The sequence below is a fragment of the Lampris incognitus genome, chromosome 17 (genome assembly GCF_029633865.1).
Source record: "Lampris incognitus isolate fLamInc1 chromosome 17, fLamInc1.hap2, whole genome shotgun sequence".
In the NCBI taxonomy this organism is placed as follows: Eukaryota; Metazoa; Chordata; class Actinopteri; order Lampriformes; family Lampridae; genus Lampris; species Lampris incognitus.
This window is the reverse complement of record NC_079227.1, coordinates 16,874,864-16,896,561: the sequence shown is the minus strand read 5'-3', so window position 1 is coordinate 16,896,561 and position 21,698 is coordinate 16,874,864. Positions and strand designations below refer to the sequence as shown.

At 45.5% G+C, this 21,698-nt stretch overlaps 2 protein-coding genes across 3 annotated transcripts; one reads left to right on the top strand and one right to left on the bottom strand.

Moving 5' to 3' along the window:
• Nucleotides 1–3,011: 3,011 nt before the first annotated feature.
• LOC130127791 (ras-related protein Rab-37-like) lies at nucleotides 3,012–11,751 on the bottom strand. Its single transcript, XM_056297512.1, has 9 exons — nucleotides 11,596–11,751; nucleotides 5,469–5,579; nucleotides 5,176–5,217; nucleotides 4,895–4,961; nucleotides 4,691–4,743; nucleotides 4,074–4,139; nucleotides 3,547–3,603; nucleotides 3,329–3,405; nucleotides 3,012–3,159 (listed from the first exon to the last, which is right to left on the bottom strand). Exons 1-9 carry the CDS (start codon nucleotides 11,749–11,751, stop codon nucleotides 3,054–3,056), a joined length of 735 nt encoding a protein of 244 aa, XP_056153487.1. The 3' UTR covers nucleotides 3,012–3,053.
• Nucleotides 11,752–12,431: 680 nt separating this feature from the next.
• On the top strand, nucleotides 12,432–21,686 carry LOC130127669 (uncharacterized). Of its 2 annotated transcripts, none has more exons than XM_056297378.1 (5): nucleotides 12,432–12,813; nucleotides 13,096–13,205; nucleotides 14,267–14,359; nucleotides 19,592–19,759; nucleotides 20,188–21,686. In XM_056297378.1, exons 1-5 carry the CDS (start codon nucleotides 12,738–12,740, stop codon nucleotides 20,401–20,403), a joined length of 663 nt encoding a protein of 220 aa, XP_056153353.1. In that variant the 5' UTR covers nucleotides 12,432–12,737; the 3' UTR covers nucleotides 20,404–21,686. The 2 variants fall into 2 exon arrangements, with proteins under 2 accessions (XP_056153353.1, XP_056153352.1); XM_056297377.1 differs by having other exon boundaries at nucleotides 13,093–13,205.
• Nucleotides 21,687–21,698: the final 12 nt, after the last annotated feature.

Sequence of the window (21,698 nt, the reverse complement as noted above, 5' to 3'; positions counted from 1 at the left end):
AAGCACAATGATAACGATAGCGTTAGATTTCGATCAGATTCAGACTTAGACATCCCCCCAATATGATTTGATTTCACATGTGTGGACCGGGTTTAGCAGCACTACGTTTCTCGTATTGCCAGACCTAATGTCAATGATCTGCGCTGTAAACGTGACACAAGGTGACGCCATATCCGTCTGTGTTGGATGCTGTGTTTTTAAGTGGCGGTGAAGATGGTTTGTTGACCCTGCTTTAAGCTATATTTTAGATTTGCAAGTATTGCACTCAGCTTTATCCTTTTTTTTATTGCTTAAGTGCATCCAAATACTGCTGCTGCATTTTCGAGTTTGGTTCTTTTTTCTTCTTCCCACAAACACGTCTAGAATTGCTGATTCTCACTGTTCACGTTAAGGGGGAGTGGATTTAGGGCAGACAGTGACATTTGGGTACAATGACAGAACGGCCATCACCAAGTACGACCGAAGTACACCAAACTCGTACCAAAGAGCCGCTAAAAAAGAATCGGGTCGTTCGCGAATCCACCATCACTACTTCGTTTCACATTCGCCGTGACGCTAGTGTGTGTGTGTGATAAATACGCCAAACCTCCTGATTTTATTTGAAGATTTTGTTCAGAGGGTTGAAGCAGACAGATGTTGTGTGACGTCACAAATGTTCTGTTTTGATTTAATGTTTCCATCCTTCTGCTTGATATTTTGGCTTGTGTGCTTGTGAATGAAGCGCATCTGATTGTAGCTGGCCTGTAAATTCAACAGCAGGATGTAATGCTGCCCTCTGGCGGTTCTCTCTCTCTCTCTCTCTCTCTCTCTCTCTCTCTCTCTCTCTCTCTCTCTCTCTCTCTCTCTCTCTCTCTCTCTCTCTCTCTCTCTCTCTCTCTCTCTCTCTCTCTCTCTCTCTCTCTCTCTCTCTCTCTCTCTCTCTCTCTCTCTCTCTCACACACACACACACACACAAAGCAAACTGGTCCGAGGACAGTTGGGAAGACAAACAATTATTAGAAAAGTTCAATATGTTTGAAAAATAGTTTGGTTTTGTTTTTTAATATAGCATACAGCACATAAAAGTTTTGGACAATATAATTCCAACAACAAATAAAATCTGACCGTATACAAGGTCTGAAGAGCAAAAATGTGAATCACTTATAGATATAATAAACCCAAGCAATCTGGACTGTCACTTTATGAATAGCAGCGCCAACTTCAATAAAACAAACATGAACTTATTTCTAAGCGTGTTTTTCCTCAAAACTTAATTGTATACTGTTGTTGGATGGTCATTCTGAACTTGCGCACTGGTAGACAGGCATTTCACAAGTTGTCCTAAATTCAAGTAAAACCTGAACATGGGGCCACTGCATTGGTATCATTAGTGCGTAATGTAATTTGTGATGTGCTCTGTATTGATGCGGTAGCCAACCATGCAACACAGGACAAGAGTCTTCTACGTTTCTTACCTATCTTTTTTTACCTTTTTTGAGGGCAGAAATTAAACCCTGGGCATCAAGTTGAAATATGATGTCAGCCAGAGTGCACATAAAGAAATTGTTCATAGTGATGCAAACATCAGAGAGGGATAAATTCATTTTGGATGCATTGCACAAAAATTTTGGTACTCTGCATTGTTGTAAACATGCAACTGATCTAAAAAAAAAATAGCTCAAATCCTAGAAGTGAACAAAGTTACAAGAAGAGAAGACAAAAAGCATGCAGCAAACTTGGCAAAACACAGTAAGTAATCAAATAAAACTTTTATCTCTCAAAAATGTGTACAACTTTTAGAGAGGACTAAATATGACAGAACAATGGATTTCCCTGTGGTAAACCATTGTGCAAATAATTCACTCTTCTTTGTTGGCGTGTTTGATCTATTGTGGATGTTGTTACCTTGTCCAGAGCAACATTTGTAATGTCGATGATCTCTTTATTACACCACTTACTGTAATAGCTAGCTAGACTCCTTTCCTCTCTACAAGCAGCTTTGCAGCTCACACCGAAACACGTTTGCTTTGCACATTTTTCTGCTAGTCGAGTCCCTGAGCTTTATCCGACAGTAACTGACTGCATTTTATCAAGAAAATCCTTCCTGGATGCTTGGCTCACTTAGAGATTATTTTTTTTTTGTAAAATGCATTTACTTGACGCTGGGTTGACTCCAGGACACAGTGTATGGCCTTACTCTCGATCCATTGGTAGATTGCGTCACTCTTGAAGTTACCACAAGACTGCAACGGCTGACTGAAACGCTGATATTTCCGACAGGATCCACTTTCAAGCTCTTGCAGAGGGAAGAACATACTTCAATGTGGCATAACGTAACATAGGCTGCTCTCTACTAGCATATGACGATGTCAGGGTGTACTTAACTTAAAGAACATCCATTGCTCTTGAAAAGTGACACCGCCGATTCGAATCCCCATGTCACCTCCGGCTTGGTCGGGCATCCCTACAGACACAATTGGCCGTGTCTGCGGGTGGGAAGCCGGATGTGGGTGTGTGTCCTGGTCACTGCACTAGCGCCTCCTCTGGTCGGTCGGGGCAGCTGTCCAGGAGGGGGGGGGACTGGGGGGCATAGCGTGATCCTCCCATGTGCTACGCCCCCCCGGCAAAACTCCTCACTGTCAGGTGAAAAGAAGCAGCTGGCGACTCCACATGTATTGGAGGAGGCATGTGGTAGTCTGCAGCCCTCCCCGGATCGGCAGAGGGGGTGGAGCAGCGACCGGGACGGCTCAGAGAGTGGGGTGATTGGCCAAGTACAACTGGGGAGAAAAAAGGGGGGGGGGGAATCACAAAAAAAGAAAGAAAAGTGACAACTGAGAAATGATCTGCAATCATTTGTCGTATGCAGCAAACCCCAGCTTTGGATTTCTCATTCTGTCAACATTCAGCCGTCAGTCTCGGTGGCCCGGTGGTTGGCCTGGTGGCTTCGTGGTCATGGAACCTCTTTCTGTTCTCTCTCACCCTGTGTCTCTGTGTTCCTCAAAGATGGCTCACCAAGCGTGCATGGAATGGAGGGGAGGGGAGAACCGGGGAGGAGGCGGATGTGGAGAGGAGGTTTAGAAATAGCTACAGCAGCCCGATTTCTCCTTCTGCGCCTCGATATATTCGTGAATCTGAAACTTGGGTTCGTTCGGGTGTCGGATGGCCCTGTGTTTCAGTTCCCTTGTGGAGAGAAAGACACACGAGTTTAGTGAACAACAAAGCAAAAAACTGGACCACAGACATGTGATAAGGACCGCGATTCAGGCCTGGTCAGTGCAGGCCAGGTTGACGCTGTCGTAACAGACGCAACGTGGAAAGCCTATTATTGTGTAAAAAGGTCATGACACACTTAGCCACCGCGGTGAAAGCCAGCTCCACGTTGACGCCGGTCTTGGCACTAGTCTCCATGAAAGGCACTGAATACTCCTCGATATCAAGAATCAGAAAACATCAATAATTAGCAGCCGAGTAACGGATACACATGTTTGAAGTGAGTTATTCATGATAATTATAGATTGATGAATATGGTTTCTGAAATATGCACAAGACGGTTTGCAAAATACTCACTCTGGCAAGCTTCTCTCCCTCGTCCCTCCTGATGACTCTCTCGCCGCTCATGTCGGCCTGACAGACAGAACCACACGAACACGTGACACACAGCGCACTGTGCGGTGATGCTAGGACATCTCTATTTACACACACAACACCATCTTAACAATCACAAATGACAACTAAAGTGGGATACGCTTCAATTTCTAGATCGACGCCGCAAACAACCCAAAATATCAAATGCCCAGGCTTTTAAGCAAACCAGCATCGTTACCACAGAATGATGTCATGTGAATGTCATTCAGTGTGGAGAGAGGGACAAAAACTACTTATTTAGTGAATGAGCTCACCACACACACACACACACACACACACACACACACACACACACACACACACACGTGTGTTCTTTTCATAAACGTTCATATCATGTGAAATGACATTTTTCAAAACACATTTCTTAAAGATGATATATGTTATTCTCAATGCGTGATTTCTTCCTACTGTCCTTATTCTGTAGTGATTCTCCTGCACTCCTTCCTCACCTTGTTGCCCAGCAACATGATGACTACTTCACTGTGTGCATACTCATGGATCTCTGTTAACCATGCCTAGATAGACAGACAGACAGACAGACAGACAGAGAGATAGATAGATAGATAGATAGATAGATAGATAGATAGATAGATAGATAGATAGATAGATAGATAGATAGATAGATAGATAGATAGATAGATAGATAGATAGATAGATAGATAGATAGATAGACAGACAGACAGACAGACAGACAGACAGACAGACAGACAGACAGACAGACAGACAGACAGACAGACAGACAGACAGACAGACAGACAGACAGACAGACAGACAGACAGACAGACAGACAGACAGACAGACAGACAGACAGACAGACAGACAGACAGACAGACAGACAGACACTTATGCATATAAACAGATAGAGACACAGAGAGGAGAGAGAGAGAGTGAGAGGGGGGAAAGAGAGAAGAGAGAATATTTGCATGGTGGTAATGACTGCATGACAGGTTAACATGCACACAGAGGTCACTGCGAGCCCCTTTGGGATGTCTTGCTAAAGGCTATTTCCTTTCCTTGATTACTTCATTACACATCAGTCAGGGCCCCTGCGATGATTCAGACTCACCCTGATGTTGTCAAAGGACGATTTACTGGTTATGTCGTACAGAAGGAGCAAGGCTGCAAATAAGAACAAACAAAAAGGATGGATGAACTAATGATTGCAGCTTTCAGTTCTTCCCCCCCCCCCAAATGAAATTAAAAAATTCCTTGGTGATGAACACGACAGAAAGCCCAGTAAGTGATGCGGACTCTCATCTCTCCGTCTTACCCTGTGCATCTCTGTAATATGCGTGCGTCACACTCCTAAACCTTTCTTGACCTGCCGTGTCCCAAATCTGAATGGAGGAAAAAAGAAATTTCTCTGACAGGGATCACACGCACGGCCCAGCATGCACTTGGGTTTAACAGCGACTATTACGATAGGGATTTCAGGTGAGGGGTGGCAAAGCAGCCGAGGGTTTATCGCTGGTTGGAAACAAGGTCTTTGCTTGAAAAATAGGCCACTATTGGGAAATTCCACAGAGTATTGAGTAGAAATGATTTACTGACCTGTAGTTTGACCTTTACATTGTCAACTGGCACCTCTTTGTTCTGAGCGGAGCGGGGCGGGTGGGAGGGAGAGAGAGAGAGGACATTGGACTCATTGCGCCGATGTTCGGAGGTTAGACTGCCTGACAAGCGACTCGGCTAATCATTCATTGCACTTGACTTATTTGATTTGTTTGAGCTGCCACCTACTGTACAAACATTAGCCACAGAGACACAGGCATGCAAATAAACACACACACACACACACACACACACACACACACACACACACACACACTCACACACACACACACCGTGAAGCCAATGCCCACGGTGGCAGAGAAGGAGCCAGGGATGAACTTGCCCTGGTCAAACTGCACCAACAGAGATGTCTTTCCCACTCCGCTGTCTCCGACCAGGATTGTCTGCCAGAAAACACACACACACACACACACACACACACACACACACACACACACACACACACACACACACACACACACACACACTTGGATTGATTAAAACTGTGAGTCAGCGACTGCGTCAACTCGGGCGTTCCACACACACACACAAATAAAACCGTATTACCTTGACAACGATATTGGACAAGTGTCCTCGTAATAGAATAAGACTCAAATACCCGGCTGGGTAACATTTGGAAAGCAAGTGAAATACAACACTAAAAGCATCCTTTCCATAAATAGGAGCATGAATCAATACACCATCTCCTTAGCCATGTGCGTCTGGAGCAGCAGTACTGACGCATCAGCAGCCGACCCAGCCCATACGGGGTTCAAACAGGTGCCGGTCGAGAACATGCAACTTCTCCTGAACTCGGTCATCCTCAGTGTGCTCTCCGGGGGCCCTGTATGAGATCTCATGCTAAGATAGAAAGGCCAAAGGTCAGCATTCCCAACACAGGTAAGTAGAAAGAGAGCTCGATGGGGGTGAGAGAGTGAGGAGGAAGAAGAAGAAGGGAAAAAAAAGAAGAAGAAGAAGAAAAAGTTGGGCATCAAGACTTTTCACATCAGGGAATTGCATTTCATCATCCGCTAAAATAAGCATTGCTTTTCCCTCCACCTGGCAGAGCAGATGCAGGCTCTATGAAGTGGACTGAAAACGGTCAGTAGGGGCCAATAGGGGACCTCGTGGCAGCAGATAGCGGGGCCTTAATGTCGTTTGAGGAGTTGGTTGCCAGATATGACATCCCACACAAGTACTTCAAACACCTACAGGTGAAAAACTTTATTAGATCGTCTCAAAGTCAGGGTCTGTCGGCTCCCCCATTACCTATTCTGGGCACAGAAATGCAAAACAACTGCTGTGGAAAGGGTATCGTCTCAAAATGATATAATGGTTTAGTTGAGGGACGTCCCTTCCGGGGGACGGGGAGCAGCAGGAGCTGAGGCACAAACACAAACTGTGAATACTCGGCTCACATCGCTGCAATATAACTGGCTGATGAGGACACCAGAAAAGCTAAACAAGTATAATAGTGCTATGCCGGACTTGTGTATCAGGTGTGGACAGGAGAAGGGGACATCTTTTCACTGTGTTCGGGGATGCGATAAAGTCGAACAGTTCTGGAGGGAGATTAAACAAGCTCTGGAGAGGATACTGGGCGTACACTTAACACTTGACCCCAAGTTTTTCATTTTAGGTTTACACCCTGCTACACGTCATACACCCAGGAAAGCTGTTGCTGCCCCGGATCATCTTTGTTTACTGCCGGCAAAAAGAGTTATTTCCCTCTCTTGGAAGGAGACCAGTAAGCCAAAACTCATTAGTTGGATTAAAGAACTGTCCATAACTTTACCCCTGGAAAACATTACTTACATTATTAAAGGTAAACGACCGCTCTTTGAAAATATTTGGGGTCCTTTTATACAATGTATGGAGAAGGTGGATGTAAGTGATGTGATGGATGTGGCAGACGAGGTATAAATGTAAGTGGTCCTCTGGGGTTGTGTGAACTCACTCCTTTAAATACTTATTCTGCTCCATGTGAACTGTGTGTCTGAGCTTGATAACGATGTGCAAGTAATGAAAGGAAGACGTGAATATAACAATAGAGGAGCCCTTGTGAGAAGCAGAGAAACTCATTTGATTTTTATTTATTTACCATTTTTTATTTACATATGTTTATTTTTATTGTTCCTTGCATCCTGTTGTTATCCTCCAAATGTCTGACATGTAAGGGAAGGCCCAATTTTAACATTGGGCAATAATCTATTTGCCTTTTAATATCGCTCTTGCTGGATGAGAACTCATTTGTTTCTTTGTTGTTGGGAATAATTTACAAATATTAATAAAGATATTGCTTGGGGGAAAAATAAGCATCGCTTAAAGTGTTAGTAGGGTTCCCTTTTCCGTTTCCGAATCCACCACCCTTTGACACATTACACGGGGAAGGATGGATGGGCGGGTGGTGGTGGTGGCAGCTGGGGGTATGGGGGCATGGGGGCAGGGGTTAGTGTTATGGTGTGTGCCGGGATGCTGGAACGGCTTTCTAAAAAAGCCCCGTTACAAGTTTTCGACACCGTTTGATCTCGGCGTTTAGGGGATTTGAGAGACTTCTGCGTCAGGAGAGTTCAGTATCACGCCTCGGCTGCTAATTCAATATGGATTTTTTGGCAGTTATGTAAACTGGCTGTTATATGAGATAATGGAGATGAGCTGAGGGATGACAACAGAGCCTTGATAATCACTCGGCGATTGAGGATGCACGCTTTCTTCTCACAACAACCTCATGCGCTGAAACCGTCCAGAGAGAATATCGCTGAGTGATGGGAAGAGCGTCAGCATCATTCAGACAGCTCGTCAATGGAAAGACTGACTAGTACGCAGCTCTGCCGCGCATGTGTGGCGGGACTCAGGTCCTCTGGAGGTAGGGCGTGCTGAAAGGCACGGCCTTTGTTGTGGACGAGGTGTGATTCATCCAATAATCTCGGCGTTCGATGACGGAACAAACGTTCCTTCTCCGGTCTCTTTCCCACTGTCCCGTTCCAGTCTCCCCCATCTTTTAAATGTTGCTTTGCAAGGGCTGGAATACAACGGCTAAACGCGGTCTACATTATCCGACTCCCCCCTGAACTTTGCCCTTTGCCTGCTTTGCCCTGTGCCTGCCTAAACACACACAGGCTACACTGGCATGCACACAACCACCCGGCGGAGGTCCTTATCTAAACAAGACAATAGACCGATTAGGCTGTTTACACGAGTTGTATGAACAAACTCTTCCTTTCATATTGCAGGTTGTACACAATGGAGCATTGTCTGACTAATGATGATTAATATATGCAGCCTTTCCGCAGCTTGCTGCTAATGCACCACTCCCAGCCCAGCGAGTTTACCTGCCGCCGCCAGAATCTCTGTGCTGTTGCTGCACAGGACCGTCTCAGAGATGCTGAGGGCAGTTTTGTTTCACTCGTTTTTCGACAAAACGGTAACTTGGCCAACAGCGGGTGACCGCCATCTGTTCAGCTGCTGTAACTTGGTAGATGCTGTCCAAAGATGTCACAGAAACTCTGATCGGGAAAAACAGTGTGATAGGTAAACAGGGTTTCCATAACCTGACTAACATCACAATAAAGGCTTTGCACACAGTACTCCAGTGAAGCCCTTATTGGGGCCGTGGCAATAAAAAAAAACGGTTTATATGGTCAGGTCTTATTCATACTATTATTTTAATCAGGCTTTTATCAGACAAAGAGAAGTTGATAAGGCACAGGCTTGTTTACCAGATAAGTCACTCCTGACTCTCCGGCTCCCATGCCAACCATGCACCCACCACACCCTCTCCGCCACAGCATATTCTCTCTCTCTCTTTCTCACTCTCTCTCTCTCTCTATATATATATATACTATATGGCAATCCAATATCGATATTAGTGTTTCAGGTGATCCTCACCTAACAATCTAACATGAATGCAGTGCATATCTCTCTTACCCAGCAGACACCTTGGTGAACAACTTACGCTATGAAACATCATGTATGAAGACAGAAGCCATGCAGTATAAGTTTATTAGTTAAATTAATGCTTGAATCAGACACACGCACACACACACACACACACACACACACACACACACACACACACACACACACACACACAATTACATATAAATATACCCTATCCCATCCCTCATGCCACCACTACAACATCTGAGTGTGTATGTGTGTGTGTGTGTGTGTATGAGAGGAGTATGATGCTGCTACCGTGGTAACAGGGTTGGCTTGGAAGTGAGCCTGCCTCATAACATCCCCCTGGAGACTGGATGCAATTAGCTTGAAGCACCACAGATGTTCGAGCATTTGACGTGGAGTAGATGATGACCATGGATGTGTGTGTGTGTGTGTGTGTGTGTGTGTGTGTGTGTGTGTGTGTGTGTGTGTGTATGTGCATGTGTGCATGTATGTGTTTCTGAGTGAGAGAGAAAGAGAGAGAAAGAGAGCGAGAGAAAGGCTGCAAGAGGGACAAAAGGAAATATGAGACGGCGATGGAAAGGAAAAGAGAGAAAGACAGAATGAGAGAAACACATTTCAGTGCTCTGCAGAGCTCCCGGGGAGCTGAGTTAACCGCCAGTGCTTGTACTTCCTTCCTGCTGGAGCCCAGTTGTTGTTGTGGGGAAAAAACCGTCGTGATGAGGTCATCTGACCACAGGCTACGCAGGCACCAAACATGAACTATTATCGGTCCTACCCCGGAAAAAGCAGTTGACTTAAGAGTATTCTGTGTTTAAAATCTTAACTGCAGGATTTGAAAATTTAAAGAGGCCGGGGAACTCAGGAGCCATGGGTGGCTAATCGCTAGCAGGATCTAAAAAAAAAAAAGAATAGTTCAGTATTATTTTGAGTCTGCATTTAACACCGATGTGCTGTGAACTGGAATATAAGTTACTGAGTACGGTTTTTCAGATCACCACGTATTTCTGACGATTTCATATAAAGCACAGTTTGGATTGGAAGCCATAGAAATGTCCATCACAATTATACCAATTTCATGAAATGCTACTGAATAAAAAAATTAAACGCATTCTGGTCCTGGGTGTGTTCTGAGCAGATATGGTTAAAGAGGATAGAAACTGCATAACTGGATGAAAAGTGGCGGATTACTGCTGCCTCCAGGACGTTAAACCACTCTGACAGCTGATGCCCGCAAATGCGCATGCACACAAGCATACGGGCGTGCATCCGCATGTACGTGCATGTGTGGGTTTGGGGTGATCCTGATTAAAAGAGGAAGTGTATTTATAACTTTTATTACCAACGCTGGGGGAAAGAGAGCCTTTTGGCATGGAGTGAGAGAAGGGGGAAGATTTATGGTGGTAAGACAAGAAAACAGTGTTCAGAGGAAGGTGTGGATGAAAACCAGAAAAGGCCCAATGGGCAGATGGTTGTGTTTGGTGTCTATATGACGCTGCTTCTTCTGGCTAGTGTGAAAAAACGACTCATAATACCATAATTTGCCCTGCAACTCAGCCCTGGCAGCCCTCACAATAAAACAGTCCCTCTCTCTCTCTCTCTCTCTCTCTCTCTCTCTCTCTCTCTCAATCTGACTGACAAACACACGAAAACACAACTGCCTGGAGGAAAGAGGGAAAAATAGAGAGATCTAAAGATAGAAAGGCAGACGGAGAGACAGGCAGATTGGGTGAAGCGCAGTGGGAGTCGTTCAAATGTAATAGTCCTGTGGCACTTAAGAGGCAGCTGGCCAAAGTGCAAAATGAATACGTTAGATGGAGTCAGTGCTTTCCAATCAGGCGGACAATCCATGAAGGGACTCAGTTATTTTCCGGTAACACGGGGTCACTTGGAGGCAGCCAATCATTCCGGTCCTGGCCTATAAACCTTGCAAACGTGTTTTGCTTTTGTAGAGTCGCAGATGGAAAGTGTTGTTCCACTGCTTTTCCCCAGCTGACCTATATCTAAAACGAGTGCGCCTCGGTGAAAGAAAGTAGGCCATTACAAGACCAATGGCACAACACAATGAGACGTGTTCCTTGACTGGTCTGGGAGCTGTTCCTGTGCAGCAGGCTCTGTGAGGAGTTGATAGGAGTAAAGTGAACTGTGGTAACCTGAAAACTGACCACTCAGCATCGATGCAAGTTTGGGGCATGTGCCTGGAAAGCAACCAACTCCTATGCTTGATGATCGGGATCAGCACCACGGAGAGCGCAAGTCACACAGGACCACAGTGGCGGTTATAATGCATCACAATAACCCTCGTATTCTGTCTGGGTCAAAAATGAGCCGATACTAAAAGAACAATACTAAATATTAATTTTTCCAACAACTAAGTTTACATTCTTGGCTAATTTTCTGCCATGAACATGAAAAAAACAAAACACCCAATTGGTGCATATACTACACACACGCGCGCACACGCACTTAAATACGCACACGTGTTCATATTGCAGAGATTATGAATATTAGATTTACCTTATGCATGAAGTCTTCGTCGTACAGTGGAGCGGGGCTCGTCTTTGACTGGCCGTCAGTGGTCTCTTTACATCCAAGGTCGCCCCCGGGTTTGATCTCGGGGTAATCGGTGGTATAACACGCCGAGATCGGCTCCATAGACTCCATCCTCTCCATCCTCCGTTTCTTTTTTTTTTCAATGGCAGATCCTGACCAGGAAAATAACGGCACAACGCACAACTCTCATTCACAAAACTCCCCCTCTCTCTCTCTCTCTCCCTCCCTCTCTCTCTCTCTCACACACACACACACATGCACGAACACTTTCTCCCTTTGTGTCGACCCCGCTATACTTTTTCTTGGGGTGTCGCTGAAATTCATCTACCAACCAACCATCCTGTCGCACCAACCCAATTTCCACCCCCGTTATAACAATTGCCCCCCGCGCCTCCGTTGAACTGAACCACAGGCGTGTATGTAGGCTGTGCTGCCTATATATATGTATCTATATATATATATACAAAAAAACAAAAACTGTCGTGACCACTCGACCACGTCACGCCAATTCAGCATCACGAAGCCCTCTGCGGTGGGGCTGTGGGAGAAGAGTTGCAGGGGCAAGTAGATGTAATGTGATCGATGACACGACAGAAAGACTTAAAAGACATCTATCATTTAGACAAAAAGGGCACCGTAGCCTATGCGCGCTATCCAAATGCGCCGTGACAGATGGCTGTTGTCTCCACTAGCTTCCTCTAGAGGCTGCACAAGATTCACGCCAAACGCCTTCTTTTCGTTACGCATGGGTAAGCGAATATAGGGGGGGGCGGGGGGGCGGAGGAGAGCGAGAGCAGCGGACCGCTTTCAGAAGAGCCCGTTTCAGGATTTATCCGGCCAGCCAATTTGTTTCCTTAAAGATTAAAAGTTAATAATTGCTCAGTAGTTTGTCGTCAAAACACGCCGGTGTTCTTCGGTCCACTGCGTAAAAGCGCACCTTTGTCAACTTTATGCCAGTCAGCGCGTAAAAGGGCGTGTGCGCGAGAGGGCTCGAGAGGGCCGCTCTGGCCCGTGAAACGGGACTGAAACGGAATCTGACTTTGGTTTTCTACCGGTCATGTCTGCAAAGTAAATGTACAGGAGAGACGCTCTTGTATAAAGCGGGGATGGGGAAAATGCCTTATTCAACCGCAGTGACGCCAACACCGCCGGTCGAACCAAAGAAGGTTATTGTGGCTTCCGGTGAGTAGACTATATCCATAAATAAATAAATAAATAAATAAATAAATAAAAACAAACAAGGTTTTATTTACGACACTTCAAGCGTATTTATGGCACGCGGTTTCATTTACGACTCTTCCAACATATTAATGGCATTTAAGGCTCGTCAGTCGTTATTTTGCAAATTTCATCTTGCTTTAATCTAGATAATAAGATAACTATTTGATCAAAGGTCAAAGGTTACTGTTCTGCATTTGTTTTTTTACTAAATGTGAGTAATGTTTTCCTTGTCCTCTCCAGTAGCCAGTGTAGTGTTTTTTATAGTATTCGTGTTGGTGCTGGTGGTCCGCTATAGAAAGGATCCTCTGTGCTGCAGGGAGAGGACCGCCTACCAGGGCCGACCACATTATACAGTAAGAGCAACCACTACCAACTTGATGACATGGGGGATTTGACGAGAGCTTTACAGAAATTAATTCCTCATATGATATTTGGCTATACAATGAGGTGTGGTTTCGAAAGGATGCCTAAAAAGTCCATCCATCCAGCCATTATCCAAACCGTTCATCCTGCTCTTAGGGTCACAGGGATGCTGGAGCCTACCCCAGCAGTCATTGGGCGGCAGGCGGGGAGACACCCTGGACAGACCGCCAGGCCATCACAGGGCCTAACAAGTCATTAAGCTGTATTTGGAATAAAAGGCTAACGATGACAGAACGTTAATGACTAAACGTTGTGTCCAGATGAACTGATTCACCTCTCTGTGATGTCCTTACCTGGATTATTGAGCGTGCATAAAAACATAATGACGGAAATACTGAAAAAGCAAATTCACATATCACAAGGATAAACAGATACTGAACTAGTTGTCTTCACTATAAATCGTGTAGAGTGAGGTAAAACGAATAATCTAAAAAAAAAAACTAAAAAAAAACAACCTCTGAATACTCTTAAAAAAAAAAGAAGATAAGGTCAAATGTTCAGAAGTGATAATGAAAGGTATGAAGGGGAGCGGGGACCTCATTGTGACACCGCTACATTTTTTTGTCAGCAGGTATTGAGTCTTTGTATACAACAGACAAGGTGACAACCTCTGTCATCTGATGCTATGAGTGTTGTTCTTAATGATGTGGAAAAAAATATTGGATGGACTTTTGTGTTGCCTGCCATTTTCTGATTCGCCGTTGCAGTACTATCACAGGCCAATGATAATGGTTACTCACAATTTCATCACATTAGTGATACTTTTTGAAGTTACCACCAGCAGTATTTATAATATTACAAAACAGCCATCTGTTAAAGAGTCCAAAACAGAGTCCTCGAGGCTCAAACAGTCTTTGGAGAAGGACTACATTGGTAGTGACTATATTATATTTACGAATGAAATTAACATGTTACCACCAGTTAATGGCACTGTTTTACACTAATGCCTCGGGTCAATCTATAACCTATCACTGATGATCTCTTATCCTAGAATGCTCCTACCCAGTACCACAGGAGGCACTCATTGATTAGCTACGCTTACAACGAACACAGTGCTGCCATACAGGGTGCTCCTGGACATCAGGTAAACACATTGCATATGTATTCACAATCATGGGGGAAAAAAAACAAAAAAACAAAAACAAACGTGAACTGCGATGTATACTTCCACTGTACATATACACTACCGTTCAAAAGTTTGGGATCACCCAAACAATTTTGTGTTTTCCATGAAAAGTCACACTTATTCACCACCATATGTTGTGAAATGAATAGAAAATAGAGTCAAGACATTGACAAGGTTAGAAATAATGATTTGTATTTGAAATAAGATTTTTTGTACATCAAACTTTGCTTTCGTCAAAGAATCCTCCATTTGCAGCAATTACAGCATTGCAGACCTTTGGCATTCTAGCTGTTAATTTGTTGAGGTAATCTGGAGAAATTGCACCCCACGCTTCCAGAAGCAGCTCCCACAAGTTGGATTGGTTGGATGGGCACTTCTTGCGTACCATACGGTCAAGCTGCTCCCACAACAGCTCAATGGGGTTCAGATCTGGTGACTGCGCTGGCCACTCCATTACCGATAGAATACCAGCTGCCTGCTTCTGCTCTAAATAGTTCTTGCACAATTTGGAGGTGTGTTTAGGGTCATTGTCCTGTTGTAGGATGAAATTGGCTCCAATCAAGCGCTGTCCACCTGGTATGGCATGGCGTTGCAAAATGGAGTGATAGCCTTCCTTATTCAGAATCCCTTTTACCCTGTACAAATCTCCCACCTTACCAGCACCAAAGCAACCCCAGACCATCACATTACCTCCACCATGCTTAACAGATGGCGTCAGGTATTCTTCCAGCATCTTTTCATTTGTTCTGCGTCTCACAAACGTTCTTCTTTGTGATCCAAACACCTCAAACTTGGATTCATCCGTCCACAACACTTTTTTCCAGTCTTCCTCTGTCCAATGTCTGTGTTCTTTTGCCCATCTTAATCTTTTTCTTTTATTGGTCAGTCTCAGATATGGCTTTTTCTTTGCCACTCTGCCCTGAAGCCCAGAATCCCGCAGCCGCCTCTTCACTGTAGATGTTGACGCTGGTGTTTTGCGGGTACTATTTAATGAAGATGCCAGTTGGGGACCTGTGAGGCGTCTGTTTCTCAAACTAGAGACTCTAATGTACTTATCTTCTTGCTCAGTTGTGCAACGCGGCCTCCCACTTCTTTTTCTACTCTGGTTAGAGCCTGTTTGTGCTGTCCTCTGAAGGGAGTAGTACACACCGGTGTAGGAAATCTTCAATTTCTTAGCAATTTCTCGCATGGAATAGCCTTCATTTCTAAGAACAAGAATAGACTGTCGAGTTTCAGATGAAAGTTCTCTTTTTCTGGCCATTTTGAGTGTTTAATTGACCCCACAAATGTGATGCTCCAGAAACTCAATCTGCTCAAAGGAAGGTCAGTTTTGTAGCTTCTGTAACGAGCTAAACTGTTTTTAGATGTGTGAACATGATTGCACAAGGGTTTTCTAATCATCAATTAGCCTTCTGAGCCAATGAGCAAACACATTGTACCATTAGAACACTGGAGTGATAGTTGCTTGAAATGGGCCTCTATACACCTATGTAGATATTGCACCAAAAACCAGACATTTGCAGCTAGAATAGTCATTTACCACATTAGCAATGTATAGAGTGTATTTCTTTAAAGTTAAGACTAGTTTAAAGTTATCTTCATTGAAAAGTACAGTGCTTTTCCTTCAAAAATATGGACATTTCAATGTGATCCCAAACTTTTGAACGGTAGTGTATATATGTGTATATACTATATATGTGTAAATATCCTCCGAGAATCGTCACCTTAATGTGGTGGAGGGGTTTGTGTGTCCCAGTGATCCTGGGAGCTGTGTTGTCAGGGGCAATAGCCCCTAGTAGGGTCTCCCAAGGCAAATTGGTCCCAGGGGAGGGGCCAGACTAAAAGCGATTCCCAAAAAACCCAGTGAATTTACACCAGCAGAGCTACAACACCTCGCCCGGAAAAGAGAAACCGGGGCCCCCTTCTGGAGCCAGACCTGGGAGGGGAGCTCATCAGCGAGCGTCTGGTGGCTGGGCCTTGGCCCATGGGGCCCGGTTGGGCCTAGCCCGAAAAAACATGGAGCCACCACCCCGTGGACCCACCACACGCGGGGATGAGCATTGGGGTAGGGTCTAATGCAGGCCGGGCAGCAGGCAAAGGAGGGGACTGGGGCAGTCCGACTTCCAGCATAGCAGATTGGTTCTCAGGACGTGGAATGTCACCTCTCTGGCAGGGAAGGAGCCTGAGCTGGTGCGGGAGGTGGAGCGGTACCAACTAGATATAGTTGGGCTCACCTCCACACATAGCATGGGCTCTGATACCAAACACCTGGAGAGTGGCTGGACCCATTACTTTTCCGGAGTTGGCCAAGGTGACAGGCGCCGGGCGGGTGTGGGGATACTCACAAGTCCCATGCTGAGTGCCACTGTGTTGGAGCTCTCCCCGGGAATGAGAGGGTTGCCTCTATACGACTGCGAGTCGCTGGGGGAAAGGGTCTGACTGTTGTGTGTGCTTATGCACTGAACAGCAGTTTGGAGTATCCAGCCTTCTTGAGTCTCTGGGTGGTGTGCTGAATAGGGCTCCGCCTCAGGACTCTATAGTTCTGCTGGGGGACTTCAACGCTGACATGGGCAACGATGGAGAAACCTGGAGGAGTGTGGTTGGGAGGAACGGCCTCCCCGATCTGAACCCGAGTGGTGCCTTGTTATTGGACTTCTGTGCGAGTCATGGATTGACAATAACAAACACCATGTTCGAACATAAGGTAGTTAATAAGTTGACTTGGTATCAGAACACCTTAGGCCGAAGATTGACGATAGACTTTGTGGTCGTATCATCAGATCTGTGGCCGTTATGTTTTGGACACTCGGGGGAAGCGAGGAGCAGAGCTGTCAACTGACCACCACCTGGTGGTGAGTTGGATCAGATGGCGGGGAAGGCTGCCGGACAGACCTGGCAAACCCAAACGTGTAGTGAGGGTGAACTAGGAACGTCTGGCGGAGGCCCCTGTCTGTGAGATCTTCAACGCCCACCTTCGGAAGAAGTTGGAGGACAAGTGGAGAAGTGGGAGGCTGGGGACATGGAGTCTGAGTGGGCCATGTTCAAAGCCTCTATTGTAGATGTGGCAGGCAGGAGCTATGGTCAAAAGGTCATCAGTGCCTGTCGAGGCGGCAACCCAAGAACCCGCTGGTGGACACCGGTGGTGAGGGAAGCCATCAGGCTGAAGAAGGAGGCCTTTCGGACTTGGTTGGCCCAGGTGTCTCCTGAAGCAGCAGACAGGTATCGGGAGGCCAGAGGGGCTGCCACTTCAGTGGTCGCAAAAGCAAAAACTCAGGTGTGGGAGGAGTTCGGCGAGGCTATGGAGGAGGACTTTCAGTTGGCCTCAAGGAAGTTCTGGCAAACCATCCGGCAACTCAGGAAGGGGAAGCAGGGCTTGACTCAGGCTGTGTTCAGCCGGGGAGGGGAACTGTTGACCCGGACTGGGGATGTTGTCGAGCGGTGGAAAGAACACTTTGAGGAGCTCCTGAACCTGACTAACACATCCTCAGTGGAGGAGGTAGAGTCTGAAGACTCAGGGGAAGCCCCACCCATATCCCTGGCAGAGGTCTCTGAGGTAGTTAAAAAGCTCCTCAGTGGCAAGGTGCCGGGTGTGGACGAGATTCGCCCTGAGATGCTGAAGGCTCTGGACATTGTTGGGCTGTGTTGGTTGACACACCTCTTCAGCATTGCGTGGAGGTCGGGGACAGTACCTGTGGAGTGGCGGACTGGGGTGGTGGTTCCCATATTCAAAAAGGGGGACCGGAGGTGTGCTCCAATTATCAGGGCATCACATTACTCAGCCTCCCTGGGAAAGTCTACTCTAGGGTGCTCGAAAGGAGGCTCAGACCGATTGTTGAACCTCAGATCCAGGAGGAACAATGTGGATTCCGTCCTGGCTGTGGAACAATGAACCAACTCTTTACCCTTATGGAAGTGGTGAGGGGGGCATGGGAGTTTGACCAGCCAGTCTACATGTTTTGTGGACTTGGAGAGGGCTTACGGCCATGTACCCCGGGCACTCTGTGGGGAGTTCTGCAGGAGTATGGGGTACCGGGACAGTTGCTACAAGCCATCCGGTCCTTGTATAACCAAAGTGAGAGCTGTGTCTGCATTCTTGGCACAAAGTCACACATGTTTTCGGTGGATGTCGGACTCCGCCAAGGTTGTCCCTTGTCACCGATTCTGTTTGTGGTATTCATTGACAGGATTTCGAGGCGTAGCCAAGGTGAAGAGTGTATCTGTTTTGGGAACCTCGGAATTGCATATCTGCTCTTCGCAGATAATGTGGTTTTGGTGGCTTCATCAGAACGCGACATCCGGTGTGCACTGGGGCAGTTTGCAGCCGAGTGTGAAATGGCTGGGATGAGAGTCAGCACCTCCAAGTCTGAGGCCATGGTTCTCGACTGGAAAATGGTGGATTGCTCCCTTCGGGTTGGGGATGAGTTGTTGCCTCAAGTGAAGGAGTTCAAGTATCTTGGGGTCTTGTTCACGAGTGAGGGTAGGATGGAGCGGGAGATTGACAGGCGGATTGGTGCAGCATGAGCAGTAATGCGGACGTTGTACTGGACCGTTGTGGCGAAGAAGGAGCTGAGCCGGAAGGCAAAGCTCTCAATTTACCAGTCAATCTTCGTTCCAGTCCTCACCTATGGTCATGAGTTTTGGGTAGTGACCGAAAGGGTGAGATCGCAGCCACAAGTGGCTGAAATGAGTTTCCTCCATAGGGTGTCTGGGCTCAGCCTTAGAGATAGGGTGAGGAGCTCAGACATCCGGAGGGAGCTTGGAGTAGAGCCGCTGCTCCTTCGCATCGAAAGGAGCCAGTTGAGATGGTTCAGGCATCTGATTAGGATGCCTCCTGGGCGCCTTCCTTTGGAGGTTTACCGGGCATGGCCAACTAGGAGGAGACCCCGGGGTAGACCTAGAACTCGCTGGAGGGACTACATGTCCAATCTGGCCTGGGAACACCTTGGGATCCCCCAGGAGGAGCTGGAGGGTATTGCTAGGGAGAGGGATGTCTGGAGTGCCCTACTTAGCTTGCTGCCACTGCGACCCGACCCCGGAAAAGCAGCTGAAGATGAGAAGATATATATATATATATATACATATACACACACACACACACACACACACACATAATGTGCACTATATCGTTGCTAAGGCTTTGTCTGAAAATGTATTTATGTATACGTATGTATTTGAATTTATGTAATCAAGCTGGCTGGAGGATTGTTCATCATTGGAAAGCCAAATGATTACCAGTTGAATGGGCCTGTGCCACGGCTGCCTTCCTATGAGAGTGTACGTAAAAAGGACCGACAGAGGCAGATCCACTCTATGATCGCCCAGCGCTTCGGCCTCAGTGGCTCTTACTGTGAAGATGAGGTAGGTTAGGTTTTTCAAGTAAAGTCATAGATACTTTGAATCATGACCCTGGACTTAGAGGTCATGAAATTATATCGTCATATTATTATTTCATGTACCAGTCAAAAGTTTGGACACACCTACTCATAGTAGGTTTTTTCTTTATTTTTACTAAACCTCACTCAAGTACTAAATGAAACAACTTGTTAGGGTGTGGGGTATTTCAAAATGTAGATTATTTTAGATTTAGAATTGTTTTGGAAAGAAATGACTTCTGAGGCAATGACTTCCAAGATTCTGAAAAACTTGCATTCAATAAGGTGTTTCCAAACATTTGGCTGGTACTGTATGTACAGAGATAAAATAAGAATTGTTAAATCTGAACCACACCAAATCAACGCCTCTTTTTTAATTCATTACATCATATGCTGTTTTTGGTATGTCCACAGCTTCCACCAACATACGAGGGGACCCTCCGTCAGTCTGTTGAAATATCTCCTGTGGACTTTCAGACTTTGGACCTGCAGCTGTCGATCCATACAAACACACAAAACTCACAACCCAACCAAAACTTGTGCCCCGTTCAGCAGTCATCACAACATCAAGGCCCCACTGTGTCCAACCAACTGACACAAAGCTCCAACCTGGGGTCACTGTCTATTTAAATGTTGATCCTAGATCTGTTGCCAAGCTAGAGGCTGAGGAAGAGCTGGTTACAGAGCCAAGCCAATGATATCATTGGGGGCAAGAGCAGAGTTTGGGGAATGACTCCTTTGAGGCATGGCCATTGATAGACGTCTGTGATTACACTTGTTGGAATTCCCCTAATTACAGTTCTGAAGCTGTACTATCAGAGGGTCCTGGTGACCAGGACAAATGAATCAATTCATTTCAATAATTAATATGGACAAGGATAGTGGCTCGCCCACTGTGCTTCTGCATTCAGCAGAAGCCACTTCATGGTGAAAACCTGCATTGCGTGAAGTGTTAAGTCAGTCTTAAGATCTCTACTTGGTCGAAGAGTGAGAGAAAGCAATTGGACGACAACAAAGGGTTAATTTTTAACCCAGGTCAGATACCAAGTACAAAAAATAGATAATCCACTTTAACCAAAGGACTGTCTAAACACACCACTTTTTTCTCTTTTTAAAGTGAGATCAGCTAAAAATCTCAACATTCTCAGATTGTCTTCTGGACTTTAGATGCTGGATGACTCGCAACTTTCTCTTATTAACCATTACCCGTCCTTCTGTTAGTACACACATCTGAACACCAACTATGTACTGTATGCCTGCTGTGGTTTATATATGCAATGTTAAAACTCCCATGCAAAGTGTACCAGGCATTGTCCACACTCCCCTGCATACCACAAGTATTTACAAAATACCATCATTACTGTTCAACTCCTATTCTTGATGGAATATGTCAAACAGACAAACCCAGTGACCAGAAAAAAAAGGTATTGATATTTACACTTACAGCAATACTCCTTAGCATTCACATTTAGGATACCAGAGCAAGACTGCCAATTATCAGGAATTTCTTTTCCACATATGAGCCTCATCCTAAACCTCTGTTTAGATCTGCACTTCAGAAAGTGGTTTTCTTAAAACTGATTTTTGCTTCTGAACTTATGCCAAATTTATGAGAGGACAGCTAATAAATAAAAATACTCGTTTCATTTTTTCTACTATTCTTCTGTGAAGGGCAATTTCAATGACATTTTAAACTTGAATGAATATAAAGCGAGTGAACGGTATATTCATTAAGTTTAGTATATAGTGAATATTGTATAGGGCTAACACAAGCTGATAACAAAATTCATTGAGACCTCTCGTGGTTGGTGATAGAATTGCAAACTTTTCTCCAATAACAGCGGGAATTGTATTTTAGTCCATTAAATAATTACTGGCATTAATCAATAAATTCCTTGTATCAAAGCCAGAGTCGGCAGATGTAA

Excerpts from the sequence above, each read along its gene's own strand:
- LOC130127791 (XM_056297512.1), bottom strand. The coding sequence starts at position 11,751 with ATGGAGAGGATGGAGTCTATGGAGCCGATCTCGGCGTGTTATACCACC. Across the intron at positions 5,580-11,595 it reads ACGAAGACTTCATGCATAAG|ACAATCCTGGTCGGAGACAG; the intron begins GTAAATCTAATA and ends GTTTTCTGGCAG. Across the intron at positions 4,140-4,690 it reads CGTCCTTTGACAACATCAGG|GCATGGTTAACAGAGATCCA; the intron begins GTGAGTCTGAAT and ends CTGTCTATCTAG.
- LOC130127669 (XM_056297377.1), top strand. The coding sequence starts at position 12,738 with ATGGGGAAAATGCCTTATTCAACCGCAGTGACGCCAACACCGCCGGTC. Across the intron at positions 14,360-19,591 it reads AGGGTGCTCCTGGACATCAG|CTGGCTGGAGGATTGTTCAT; the intron begins GTAAACACATTG and ends TATGTAATCAAG. Across the intron at positions 19,760-20,187 it reads GCTCTTACTGTGAAGATGAG|CTTCCACCAACATACGAGGG; the intron begins GTAGGTTAGGTT and ends GTATGTCCACAG.